A 14458-nucleotide genomic window follows, 5' to 3' on the forward strand; every position below is an offset into this window, starting at 1 on the left:
AAATACTATGGTAATCATAATACAAATAACTTAATGTTTTTATATACAAGTAGTTCACAGCAACAAAATCCAGCCTAATCATCTCTGTATTCCTCAATGTACTAAGAAGAGGGTAATGGCTACCACATACCTTCCTTAAATTGAGTTTAAGCCCATTCTTACAATTGTTTCTTCTATTTTTCCTACCTCTAAGCTTTTCAGTAATATGACAGAAGAGATGATTTACTTCTCTTACTATGGGAGTCTGATAAGACTGGCCAAGATGTGAGAATGGCCAAGAATGAACTGGCAATAGATGCCTGAGTCCAAAAGCACCCAACCCAACAGCCCTTTTTCAGTAGCCAATGATAAATACCCCACTACACCTGGTAATTAGCACTGTCAAAGCTTACTGATATGCATGATGCAATATGAGTAACTACAGAACACTTTTATAGTTTCTATTTATCCCCTAATAGCAGCACAGACTTATGAATTGATTGCCTAATCAAGATTTGCTAAATTAATAATTTTTTAGAAATAATTCTAAAAAAAGATGCTAAAGTTCCCCTTTTCATAAAATTCGTAACAGTATTACTCTAAGATCTGTCTTAGGTTAAATGCTCCCATAGCTGTCCTGTGAAGGTCATATAAAGTTACAAGTATCATTGGATAAAGTGTTATGGAAGTTTATGGTTAAATAAACCATCAGGATATACAAACTTTCACTAGTCATGGCAAGAAAACAAGATCCTTTCTGTCCACCATGTTCCCTTGTAGCACATCTTCCAGAGATATGAAAGTCATATCATGGTGAAGAATTGCTCCAAATACAGATAAAGGTTCAATAATTTTGCTGACCTGGACATAAATGTATTCAAAAGAGGAAGGATAATAGTGTAGAAAGCCCGGGCTTTGGATTTCAGAAAGATCTGGGTTCCCCATGTCACACAACCACTTACTATAGCTAAACAAAATCAGGAAAGTAACTCAAATATTCAGAGCTCAGTTCTTTCATTTAAAAAATGGGCATAAGCCCTGGCCGGTGTGGCTCAGTGGACAGATCGTTGGCCTGCGGACTGTGGGGTCCCGAGTTCAATTCCAGTCAAGGGCACCTACCTTGGTTGCAGGTTCCCTGGCCCTGGTCGGGGTGCGTGCAGGAGGCAACCGATCGATGTGTCTCTCTCACATAGATGTTTCTCTCTGTCTCTCCCTCTCCCTTCCACTCTCTCTAAAAATCAATGGAAAAATATCCTCAGGTGAGGAGTAACCAAAAAAAAGAAAGAAAAATGGGCATAATATTGTTTATTTTTACTTCATAAAGTAGTGTGAGGATTAAATGTGTTAACATGTGAAGAGCTTTGAATTGTGTCTGGTACACAATGCATAGTACCTTGCACTCGGGAAATGTAAATCTGTTTAGAGATCAGAGGAAAAAAAATATTTTTCTAATTAGAATACAAGTCCCTCTATTAAAGTAGTAGGGACTGAATTGTAGATTAATAGAAATGAAGATATTTCTGATAGTAGTATTACTCTCAGGAGTCTGGAGATTATTACTACTTAATATCTACTTGATCAACTGCATTTATTTTATATGAAGAGCCGAGGTTTTTTTTGCAACAACTTTGTGGAGGTACAATTCGGATGCCATACAATTCACCCATTTAAAATGTACTACCTCAATGATTGTTAGTATATTTATAATTATGCAACCATCACCATTATCTAATTTTAGGATATTTTCATCACCCCAGAAAGAAACCCCATACCCATAAGTACTCACTCCTATTTCTTCCAACCTTAGTTAGCCCCAGGTAACCAACCACATACTACTTTCTACCTTTATGGATTTGCCCTAGCCAGTTTGGCTCCATGGATAGAGCCTTGGCCTGCAGACTAAAGAGTCCCAAGTTCGATTCCGGACAAAGGCACATGCCTGGGTTGTGGGCTGGATCCCCAGTAGGGGGTGTGCAGGAGGCAGCCAATCAATGACTCTCTCATCACTGATGTTTCTATCTCTCTCTCTCCCTCTCCCTGCCTCTCTGAAATCAATAAATTTATTTAAAAAAAGTTCTCAAGGTTCATTCACGTTATATGTAGCATCTATGAGGACTTTATTACTTTATGTTTTTGAATAATGGATAGACCACATTTTATTTATAATTTCATCAATTGATGAACCTTTGATTTTTTTTCTACTTTTTTGCTATTATAATCCTACCTAATAAAATAGTAATATGCAAATTGACCGCACCTTCGCTACGCCCAAGCCACGCCCACCATCCAAAGCCACACCCACCAGCCAATCAGGGCGAGTATGCAAATTACCCAACAAAGATGGAGGTTAATTTGCATATGCTGATGGAGGGAGGAGTGAAGACTGATGACAACTTAGAAGGAAGACGAAGGAAAAGCAGAAAGCAAGATGGCTGCCAGAGGGAAAGCCCGGGCGGGGCGAAGCGGGGCAGGTGGCAGCGGCGCGCGGGTGCAGGCACGGCGGCTGCAACAGCGGCGGCAGCGGCTGCGCATGCGGCCGCTTGCAGGATTTTTCCTGCAAATGGGCTACTAGTCTATATATATAAAAGCCTAAGTGACCAAATGACCAGTCAACAGGTCGCTATGACACATACTGACCACCAGGAGGCAGATGCTCAATGCAGGAGCTGTCCTCTGGTGGTCAGTGTGCTCCCACAGAATGAGTGCTACTTATCTGACCGATGGGTGCCAGACACCGGGCTCACGGCTGGCGAGCGCAGCTGCAGCCTGCAGAAATTGGGCCGAAACTGGCAGTCGGACATCCCCCAGATTACGAGAGAGTGCAGGCCAGACTGAGGGATCCCACCAGTGCACAAATCCGCACCAGGCCTCTAGTGTATAATATAATGCATGAACATTTGTGTGCAAGTTTTTGTGTGGACATGTTTTCAATTCTCTTGGGTATCTACACTAATAAAAGAGAAAGATGCAAATTGACCGTACCTTCACGACGTCCACCAGCCAATCAGGAGTGTGTATGCAAATTAATCCAACAAAGATGGCAGGTTAATTTGCATACGCAGGTGCCAAGCAGCCGGGAGCGGGGAGGGACGCCTGTGTCATTGCCATGGTGACAATGCAGGCGTTCCACATCACCCCAGCCGCTCCAGGCCTCTGGGCAGCGTGGGAAGGCAGAAAGGTGGCTCCAGGCCGGAGCAAAGGCAGAAAGGCAGCTCCAGTCGGAGCAAAGGCGGTGCCGGCAGCCAGGGGAAGGAAGGCCCATTCTTGCATGAATCTAATGAAAGACTGTTTTGATGGTCAGATGCAATACAATGAATCCAGACCACCTTCTAGAATTGCAGTTTGAATGTTTGGATTTTGATTAGTTTCTTAATTTTAGAAGTATAACAGATAATGTAATCTTTCTGTAATTATTTTCCTTCAATTTATTGTAAAGTAAATCTTCTAAAATTATTTTGTCATTATTTCTCAAGTGTACTAGTTAATCTTACCTTTTTTCAGAAAATCAAGCCTTAATTTCCAAGGTATATCTGTTCTTCAGCATCTCACTAAGGAAACTATCCCATTATTTCATGTAAATAAAAAAACATTCTGTTTTTTATACTCATGAAGCTCAATGTTTTGTCTTAATGGATTTAAATCTTGGTTAGGAATTTAGGGTCTTATTATTATAGTACCTATTATACAACACCTGGTATTTCTGATCTGGATTATTATTCTTTTAACCAAGAGATCTGACTTTAGTTGATCTTATCAGAAACAAAAAGCAAAAATAACAGGAGAAAGGACTAAATACAGCTCTGGACCATGAATTAGAAAACTTGTTCACCCTGTTATGAGATCTTAGGTGTTATGATATAACTTCACTGGGCCTATAAAATAGCTTACATGATTTGGAAGATCATCTTTAGCTATGTTTCTAAAACAATTAAACATGTAATTTTGTTATTACTGCTTTTGGAAATACCCAATATTCTTCTAGCAAAACCGTTTGCTTTTTTTCTATCACAGTAATGGGTTGTTGAGTTAAAATCAGATAGGCACTTAATTTTTGCCATTTAAAATATCCATTCTAATTTTTAAAGATTGGTATTTAGGGTTATCCTTGATGAAACCATACGTAAGAGAGGATTTATTAAGACAAGTTATAAGAAGAAATTTCAAGGAAACAAAGATAGCACTCTGTGCCATAATTTGGTTTCTGCGTCTCTCCTTGTAATGTTTGCTTCCATAGATGAAGTGCCAACATCTTGTAAAAGTAAAGTTAACACAGAGGTTCAAAACTACTGGTGGCAAACCTTACTCTCTCTAATATCCATTTTACAGTCTTTAATATTCACCTGATTAAGAAGCATTACTATTATTTGTAATTTTTCCAAACTGTTGCCAGAAAAGATCCATGGAGTCCAATTAAAATATTCCAGACAACAGGATAAGAAGTTACTTGTATGTAGTTCCAAATTAGTGTGTCATTGGTGTCCTGGTTTTACCTTAATATTGTTCTATGTGAGTGGTAAAATCTCTACAAGAAATACGTGGGTATGTAGGTATAAACTAGGTAAGTAACTTTTCTTAGCTCTTGCCACTGAGTCCAGAACTTTACATTCTCTGTTAAATTACTTGGTCTAACTGAAAAAGAAGGTGAAATACATTGGGGTGGACACACAATGTAATAAATATACAGATGATATACACTTGAAACCTACATAATTTTATTAAGCAACTAGTAGCCCTGCGCACGAATCCATGTGCCATAGCTTGCAGCTCCCCTCCAGTAGCTCTCCGCCCGCTGCTCCGCCCTCCTGTAGCTCCCTCTGCACCCGCCCCCATAGCTTGCTGCCCTGCCCCCTCCTGTAGCTCTCCACCGCCCGCTTATAGCTCGATGCCCCACCCTCCTGCTGATCTGTGATCCAGTCGTTACACGGTTGGTCGTTATGCTTCACGGAATAACAACCATTTGCATATTACGTCTTTACTATATAGGATGTCACCCCAATACATTTAATTAAAAAAAAGTAATTTTTTAAATGTGATTTTGTATTTAGTAAAATAGCTTTACTATTTTTGTGGGGGTGGTGATATGTGTATAAAACATTACTGTATAAAATCCATAGATTTCTAGCTATAATTTTTAGTCATGCTGTTTTATGATTACATGAAATTTAATCTATCATCCTTTTAGTAAAAAAATTGCTGACTACTGGGCCTTAATATTGTATCAAGGTCTTCCCTGGGATAGATATTGCCTGGGCAAAACCATGTCCTACTGTTTTTCATCTTCCTCTCCCTAGAATTTTTAACAGGTAAAATTAAAACAAAACAAAACAAAACAAAACAGAAGTGAAATAAATGTAATTCAGTAGGCATGAAATTATTCTCAGGATAAAGTAAGAGTAAACTATGACAGTTTCCTAAAGCCTTATATAAATGGCTCAGAAAGCAAACTAGTAAGTCAAGATAAATGAGTAAAAATAAATGAGCCAGTTAAAAAGAAAAAGAAATTCCATTTTAAAACTCAAATACTTAACACTTACCAGACAGCCAATACAGTGCAGGGCATTTTCCAGTCTCTGCCTTTGGTGGTAAGTAGATAGCAAATTTCATTTTGCAGTTCAGTTCAACACTGCAATTTTAACAGTCACACACACACACACAAAATCAATGCTCCTCATCAGTCAAGGCAGAAACATAAAATAAGTGATTTAATGCCCAATGTAATTCCACTAACGTTAAGGAATGTACCTTGGCCCTTAAAGAATGGGGCTAACTTAGGCTAGTGATTTATTAACCAACCTAAGCCTATTCTGTGCACAAAAACACAGTCATTTTGGCCAGAATAAATTTTAAAAATAATTTTAATATGCTCAATGTAGCACTAATATTATTAAAAGAAAAACTGTTTCTGTTCTAAAATGATGTATAAAATTTCATAAAAAATTTATTCTAAAAATATTAAATTATATGTTCACTCATGGGCACTGAAATGTACCACATCCTTAATTTGCTCTTTATCACTAATATTTTATTAAAATCACTACTATCAAGGCTAGATAATTTTCATTGAAAAACAAACATATTTTGTCCATGTGAACAGTAATTTATGCAGCAATGACCCTTCATGGTCTTAAAGAATCAAATGGATGGAAGAAGAATGAGAGACATATAAAATTGTATCTTCTTAGTGGTTACCTGTCATGTTCAAAAACTTTCTGCAATCCCCCAAAGCATTTGTTGCTGGAAATCTGTTTCAATGCCATTCTTTTCCTATTAATGAAGATTAATCTCATTAATTTCTATAGAACTAGTTCCTGAAAAATTTGAAAACTGTTTTCAGATAAACTATCCAATCATACAACTGTTTTTTTTCACCTGTACTTTTTCCTCACATGCTATTTTTCTCTAATAAGTAATATTAAGAAACTAACTTTCATACACACATTTTTACTTGTTACCACTTTAAAAAACTTTAATATTATGGTGTGTCATTATCAATTTATTAGCAAGTGTTTTTGTGTATGTGTGGACTATACCAAATTCTTTTTAGAAAGAGGCAGAATATAAATAAGTAAAATAGAACCAAAGTCATAGAAACATCGAACAGATTGTCCAACCTATGAGGGAAGGCGGGCGGGGGGGAAGGGGGGTAAAAGATCAATCAAAGGACTTGTGTGCATGCATATGAGCATAGCCAATGAACACAACTGGGGGGAGGAGAAGAGGGGGGTGGAGGTGAGGGCATGTGCTGGGGGGTGGGGGTGGCCGGGGAGTGGTCAATGGGGGAAAAAGGAGACTTACGTAATACTTTAAACAATAAAGAATTTAAATTTTAAAAAATAATAAAAATAAATAAATAAAAATACAGCTTGTATTAGGGAAATTTTGAAGTTTGGTAATTATTTTCTCTCCAGCAAAGCCTTTAAGTTTTCATAAATAATTTTAAATTTAAATGTTATGATACCACACATTATTAATTTTTAAAAATAAACTTAAAAATTGGAGAATCACCTTTATCAATAAGTGCTTACTGAGCAAAGAGGAACCAGACTAACTCTGGTTTGTATTTCTCAAGAAAGGATTTCCTTTCCCTCAAGTATTACCACTTTGGTGGTCTTTTCAGTAAAGGGTTCTGTATGCTGATCAGATGCAGAACTAGGGTAATTCCTCAAAAATACTTAAAAAGCTAATTTTGGAAATGTCTTTGCAAAATTCTAAACAAGATTAGTTTCAATCCTACCTTAAAGCAATCCCCTCAATAAATCCAAATACTTAGATTTGCATTGGAAAGCTGGGATTTGAACCAGAAAGATATCAGAGACTCTGCTGCTATGCTCTCCTGCCTCCCTAGATCAGTGGTCGGCAAACTCATTAGTCAACAGAGCCAAATATCAACAGTGCAACGATTGAAATTTCTTTTGAGAGCCAAATTTTTTAAACTTAAACTATATAGGCAGGTACATTGTTATTAACTTAACTAGAGGCCCGGTGCACAAAATTCGTGCACGGAGGGGGGGTGTCCCTCAGCCCAGCCTACATCCTCTCCAATCTGGGACCCCTCGAGAGATGTCCAACTGCCCGTTTAGGCCCGATTCCCACTGGGGATCGGGCCTAAACAGGCAGTCGGACATCCCTCTCACAATCCAGGACTGCTGGCTCCCAACTGCTCGCCTGCCTGCCTTCCTGATTGCCCCTAAATCACTTCTGCCTGCCAGCCTGATCACCCCCTAACCACTCCCATGCCAGCCTGATTGATGTCTAACTGCTCCCTTGCCAACCTGTTTGCCCCCAACTTCCCTCCTCTGCCGGCCTGGTCACCCCTAACTGCCCTCCCCTGCAGGGTTGATTGCCTCCAACTGCCCTCCCTTGCAGGCCTGGTGCCTCCCAACTGCCCTCTCCTGCTGGCCATCTTGTGTCCACATAGGGGCAGGATCTTTGACCACATGGGGGCAGCCATATTGTGTGCTGGGTTGATGGTCAATCTGCATATTACTTTTTTATTAGATAGGAGGATAGAGGCCTGGTGCACGGGTGGGGGCCAGCTGGTTTGCCCTGAAGGGTGTCCTAGATCAGGGTGGGGTTCCCTTGGGGCGTGGAGAGGCCTGAGCAAGGGGCCTATGGTGGTTTGCAGGCCAGCCAAGCTGCTGGTGACCCAAGCAGAGGCCCTGGTATCTGGAATTTATTTACCTTCTACAATTGAAACTTTGTAGCCTGGAGCGGAGCCAAGCCTCCTGCTGGATCCGTGGCTGCCGCTTGGATTTGTTTACCTTCTATAATTAAAACTTTGTATCCTTGAGTGGAGGCCTGGGCCCGCCAGAGTGTGTGGAAAGCTTGGCTTCTTCTGTTGCCGGGGAAACCCAATGGTAGCCATCTTAGCTGGGGTTAATTTGCATACTTGCCCTGATTGGCTGGTGGGCGTGGCTTGGCTGGTGGGCGTGGCTTATGTAGCGGAGTGATGGTTAATTTGCATATTATCCTTTTATTAGAGAGGCTTAGGGTACTCCTAAGCTGACCTTTGCTAAAAACTCAAGGTGCCAAAGAGCCGCATGTGGTTCGCGAGCTGCAGTTTGCCGACCACTGCCCTAGATGGTCTTTAAATACTCTGTTTTTTAGACACTAAGATTGACTAATTTTATAGTATTAAGGTACTACAATTATAGAGACATAACCTTCTATTCATAGATTTATGCTTTTAATCTATAAAGGATAAATTCTTAAACAACAAACTACTCACTAGATGTTATTAATTCTGAATATTTACTTCAGCTACTCTTGCTCAAGATCCTATCTTAAATAATGAACTAATAGATACATTAATGATGTGCTGAATTATTCTACAGGGAAATCCTATTTTCTTAAACCTAGCAGGTACTGTCTGCTGCTTCCCCAAAACAGGGTACACTGAGTCTGTATCTAGTACATAAGAGTTACTAATAATTATTTGTTGAGTTAATGATTAAATTTTAACTTCTTACTACCTATTATGTGAAAGTTTTAAAAATCAGTTTGTCCTGCCCTAGCTGGTTTGGCTCAATGGATAGAGCATTGGCCTGAGGACTGAAGAGTCCCGGGTTCGATTCCGGTGAAGGGCACGTGCCCAGGTTACAGGCTCCATCCCCAGTAGGGGGCATGCAGGAGGCAGCCAATCAATGACTCTCATCACTGATGTTTCTATCTGTCTCACCCTCTCTCTTCCTCTCTGAAATCGATAAAATTAAAAAAAAAATTAAAATTAGTTTGTCCTTTATCACTCCATACTTTGTTATTCATTTGAATAAACTACAACTAGTCTATTTCCTCTGGTTTTTATTCAAATTCAAAATCAGATACTTTCCACTTGGTCAGAGAAAACAAAGTAAAAATACTTTTTTTTAAATCTGTAAAATGAATAAAAAATAAATAAAAGCTCTACATGTTTTTTTCTCTAACAATCCATTTTAGAAACGACTGTCAATTATAAATCAAGAAAAAAGTCAGGTTCATTAAGAAATATGACATAAGCTAAGAACTAGATATACTATGATTTATGATATGACACACTAGGTAATTTACATTTTTCATTAAAAATTTTTTATGAGTGAAATAATGTTTCAAATCAAGTCATTAGGTTTTTCATTCAACTTCAAAGTAACATACAAGATATAAAACTTAAATTACCTGTCCAGTTGCTAACTGCTCTTTTGTCTATACCAAAGAGTAAATGATCCTGGAAAAAAACACAAGTGGTTTATAAACAGGACATACTTTTCACAACAAAGGCTATACAGACATGTACAGTAGATTAATCAACCATTCTTAACGGAGACATTTTCTTCCCCTTAGTCAGGTGGCTGTTGACCCTGGGATATGGTAGCATGGAAAATGCAGCTGATAAAACAGCATTTCTACTTCATAGGATTAAGGTACTATAATAATTTTTTTAAAGTTTTAAAATATAATTTAGAAGTATAAGATGTAGTCAAGTCCTGAGAGTGAAGAAAATAGGAGTGGGGACTAGGAAAGCAGAGTAAGATAAAAAGCCTAGATGTGTCTGGCCAAGAATTGTAGGTCAACTCTTATTGAAGCTAGATGTCATCCACCTCCAGGAATATTTTTGCGTTTTTACACATTCTTTCCTTCTTCCCAAGTAGTGTTTTTGCTCCTGCTCCCTCACACTCCCTGATGCTGATCCATTTATTTGCAGTGTCCACTCCACTGGCTCTTAATTTGCACTCGGATGTCGAGTGTGACTCGACACGGTTAGCATCAGTAGCAGCTCGTATGTCGAATTGTATTGAATGTATCAATAATTTGAAATATAAAAAAATCCAAATAAATAAGTTTGTATGAAAAGAAACTCCAGTTTTTTATTCTACTGCTGCGCTTTGTAAAATCTGGGGTATTTAAAAAATTAAATCCCGAGTAGAATACAGGAATCGAGAGAAAAGGAAGCGAGTGCAAAGGGTTAACGGACACACAGCTCCCCCCAGCATCCCTGGGTCAGGCACCGCGGCGGCCCCGGGGCTACGGGGTTAACTCAGGCCTGGCTTAGAGCACTGCCGGCCGCTAACAGACAGAGGTTCGCCCCCGTTACTCCCCCACCCTCCACTGACCTCCTACCAGGTCTGCGGGAGGCCGTCTCCGAGGACGCCCTCAGAAATGTGCCCCAGGCCGCCACAGCGCTGACAGGCCTGTACCACACAAACAGGAGGTGCAGAGTCGCCAGAGCTTCAGGAGACGCGGGCCCCCGTTCACCGGTGCGGGCTCCCGGCCCCCCGAACAGGGCCCCGGGACACTAGCGCTGTGTGGCCGGTCTCCCCAGTAAACCGGGCGCACAGCCACCTCAGGCGGCGCAGGGCGGGAAGAGGCCACGGAATGGGAAACTCTGTGGCCTGTGGCGGACGCGGCTTCCTCTCAGCGCCCGAACGCGCTCCAGGATTCCAGCGAACGCCAGGGATTTGGGACAAAGTGCTCCTCCCAGAGCTCGGCCTGCGGCCCGGGCTGGGCAGCGAGCGGGCCGGGCCGCTGTCTCGGCGCTCGCGCCCGCGGGCCCCGCCGGCATCACGTCCGCCCCGCCCCAGCCGCGTGGCCGGTGCAGCCCCCGACCCCGGAGAGCCCAGCACAGCCATCGCTGCGCACACCCAGTCTCACCTCCGGCGACGGCGGCAGTAACCCAAGTTGGAGCCGAAAGGCGGGGCCTCGACAGGGCCGCTGGGGCCCGAGCCTGGGCCCGCCCCTCCGGAACCCGCCCCTCCGGAACCCGCCCCTCCGGAACCCGCCCCTCCGGAACCCGCCCCTCCGGAACCCGCCCCTCCGGAACCCGCCCCTCCGGAACCCGCCCACCTCAGCCAGTCCGCCCGCAGCTCCGCCCCCGCCGGCCCCGCCCCCACTGTCCCCGCCCCCACTGTCCCCGCCCCGCCGGCCCCGCCCCTCCCTCAGGTCTCTCCCCGCAGCCCCAGGGGAGGCTCCGCCTCCTGCTGCTGCTCTCCCGGGTCCACACATCAAAGACTGGCCTCCATGGATGGCGCACCATCTTCCCAGAGGCAACAGGAAAACTCCCACGTTGGAATAAACCTGAATTCTGGCCCAAGTTAACTGGTGGACAAGGTTTCCACGTGAAGTTATTTGGAAACTAGGACATAATTTCAAGTCTGCTTCCCACCCCCAAACCCACAGAAAATCTTTCCAGTATACCCACTTGGTACCTGAAGTTAAACAAGGGCCATTTTTAAATCCCTGGAAACATAATAAGAACTCCACCAATATCCTTTTTTTCCCTTCTCTCAATGAAAGTTAATTGAACTGAGTAATGGTTGCTAGTTGATGGCTTACAACAAATCTTCCCTTGGCCTTTTTCTTCTTTTGCTTGATTTAACTGATTGAGTGTACTTTGCCCTGGAGAAAATGAATCTAATTACAGAAAAGCTTTAAAAATTTTTTTAACCAACAGCTAGACTCACAGATTGTAAATAATATCATCTGAAAGGCAGGACTAGTTTCATGGGTGTATACTCTTGTGTAGTAGAACAAGATTCCTGCATTTGGTTTAATTTTCTGGTTGGCTTCTTTCCTATGCCACATTGTTTATTGTTTTTTTAACAAGGGGCCCATAGTCTCATTTACACTGGGCCCTGCAAATTGTTGGACTGATCCTGCTGAAAGGACTGGTAGGTGAATGACCTCTATGGAAGCTGACAAATTACCTCACAGAATCAGTTTTGTGGCCCAGGTCTGAACCTGTGGACCTGTGGGTCAATTGGGACTCAGCCAGTAGATCAAGCATGTCAAACTCAAAGGCTAACACAGGCCAAATAAACAAGGTTTAAGTTTATGTGGGCCACACAAAAAAAACTTCAATTTTCATAGAAACATAGGTTTATTTCAATAGAGACATGCTGAATACAAAGGGCTGAAATAAACGGGTAATCGTTAACATAAACTAATAGAACATTTTAATAAAAATTAATATTTTTTTCTTGAACATTAACTTACCAGACACTGTTAACTGCACAAATTAATAAGTGTAACGCAAATAAACCTATTTTTCTTGTTCTCCAAAAGCAAAATATTTCCTGTTGCACACACCAAACAAGTCAGTACAAGACTAATGACGTGGCAATCGGCTGCTAAAATATTCACTGCTAGTATTATTGAAGAGAAATGGTGCGCCTGTGTGTAAGGCGCGTAGGGAAATGAATGTAACATGATTATAGTAATCAGTCATTAGCAAATGTTGTAGTTCATTATTAATAACTAGAGGCCTGTTGCACGAAGATTCGTGCAATAGGACTTCCTTCACCTGGCTGCCGGCACCAGTTTTTCTCCAGCACCTGGGACCCAGGCTTTCCCTCTGGCCGCCACCTTCCAGCTTCACTGACTCTAGCTGGTGTCTGTACCCCAAACAGCCATAGCAATCTTGAAAAAGAAGAACAAAGTTGGAGGGATCACAATACCAAGTATCAAGTTATATTACAATGCCACTGTTATCAAAGTAGCCTGATTCTGGCATAAGAACAGACATATAGACCAATAGAACAGAACAGAGAACCCAGAAATTGACCCATGCCATTATGCTCAATTAATATTTGACAAATAGAGTCAAGACAGTCTCTTTGGGGATCCCAACATGGTGGCCAGCAGGACGGCAGTGAGGAGGACAATGTGAGCAAGTAAAGGAGTGAGAGGAGAGTGTGGGGACATGTGTGATAAGGACAGTTAGATCTTGCAGGAGTCTCAGGAACTGACAGATCAGGCTTTCTTGGACAGGGAGTCCCTGCTACTGCTACAGGCACTCCCAGGCCGGATGTGGCTCTAGTGCAGAGACTATGCCATCTTGAAGGGGAGAGCAGCAGAGTCTAAGAGCATAGCCACACCACACCCAGACTAGCCTCAGATACCACACTGAACATGCACAGTGGGCTGCTCACTAGCCATAAGTCACAAGTGAACCCCACCATGCCACTGCAGTGAGTGGTGTGCTATTTCACTGGGGCTTCAGTGAGTGTACACCAGAGAGATCTCCCTTGCCTCCGTGCCAGGCTTCAGGACCCTGTGCTGTGAGTGCATGCCAGAGGGACCCCGCATGCCTCCCCACCCAGGCACCAGAACCCTGCTGTGAGCGCATAACAGAAACCCTGCCCAAGCCTGTGGACCGAGCCCTGTGATGTCAAGCCAGAAGGACCTCGTGTGCCACCCTGCTGCAGGTTCCATGGCCAAGCAGTGAATTGCCTTCCAGAGGGATCTGGGACCCCCAGGGAGTCACACACCAGAGTAACTGTGCATGCACCCCTGCTGACCCTGAGCATCTACAGTTCACACCTGAGAGACCAGATCTGTGGGGGAAGAAAGTACAATTCAGAGCAGAGACAATAAAGATCTGAGACTCAAGGTGAACTCAGCCTCTGGACTAAAGAGTCTCTGACCACTGGGCCACTTGGGGATTTAACTTCTCAACCTTAATCAGGTTGCCCAGATTCAGAAAGAGATAGCAACTCATATTACATAGAATCAAATTCAAAGGGACAGCAAAAATGGTCAGAAAAAGAAACAATCCCCAAAGGAAAGAAAAGGAGAAAACGTCAGAAAAGGAATTAAATGAAATGGAAGTGATTAATTTGTCAGATAAAGAATTCAGAGTAAGGGTCATAAAGATGCTCAAACATCTGACAGAATTACAAGGAACTTAATGGGGATTATAAGGAGCTGAATGAGAAATTCACCAACATGGATAAGAATCAAGAGGAAATGAAGAATGGCATAGCTATAATAAAGAACACCATGGAAGGTTTCAACAGTAGACTAGAAGAAGCTGAGGACCGAATCAACCAGGTAGAAGACAGGTTAGGGAAAAAAACCCAATCTGAACAATAATTGGAAAAAAATTAAAAAGCAGGAGGAGAGTTTAAGGGAGCATTGGGACAACATGAATGAAGCAATATCCATATAATACAGGTTCCGTAAGGAGAAGAATCAGAGCAAGAAATAGAAAACCTCTTTGAAGAAACAA

At 42.1% G+C, this 14458-nt stretch overlaps 1 protein-coding gene across 5 annotated transcripts in view; it reads right to left on the bottom strand.

The window, feature by feature from the left end:
- The window catches only part of ESD (esterase D), a 30383-nt gene extending 19178 nt beyond the window's left edge, over nt 1–11205 (bottom strand). The window contains exons 1-4 of one of the 5 annotated variants that reach the window (XM_079779473.1): nt 11104–11205; nt 9631–9679; nt 6169–6243; nt 5514–5602 (exon numbers count right to left, since the gene is read on the bottom strand). In XM_079779473.1, the coding sequence (XP_079635599.1) occupies nt 5514–5602; nt 6169–6236 (157 nt within the window). In that variant the 5' untranslated portion in view covers nt 6237–6243; nt 9631–9679; nt 11104–11205. The other 4 variants (XM_079779476.1, XM_079779474.1, XM_079779475.1 and 1 more) reach the window with 4 other exon arrangements.
- Nucleotides 11206–14458: the final 3253 nt, after the last annotated feature.

This window comes from Cnephaeus nilssonii, assembly GCF_951640355.1.
Source record: "Cnephaeus nilssonii genome assembly, chromosome: 8".
Taxonomy (NCBI): domain Eukaryota; kingdom Metazoa; phylum Chordata; class Mammalia; order Chiroptera; family Vespertilionidae; genus Cnephaeus; species Cnephaeus nilssonii.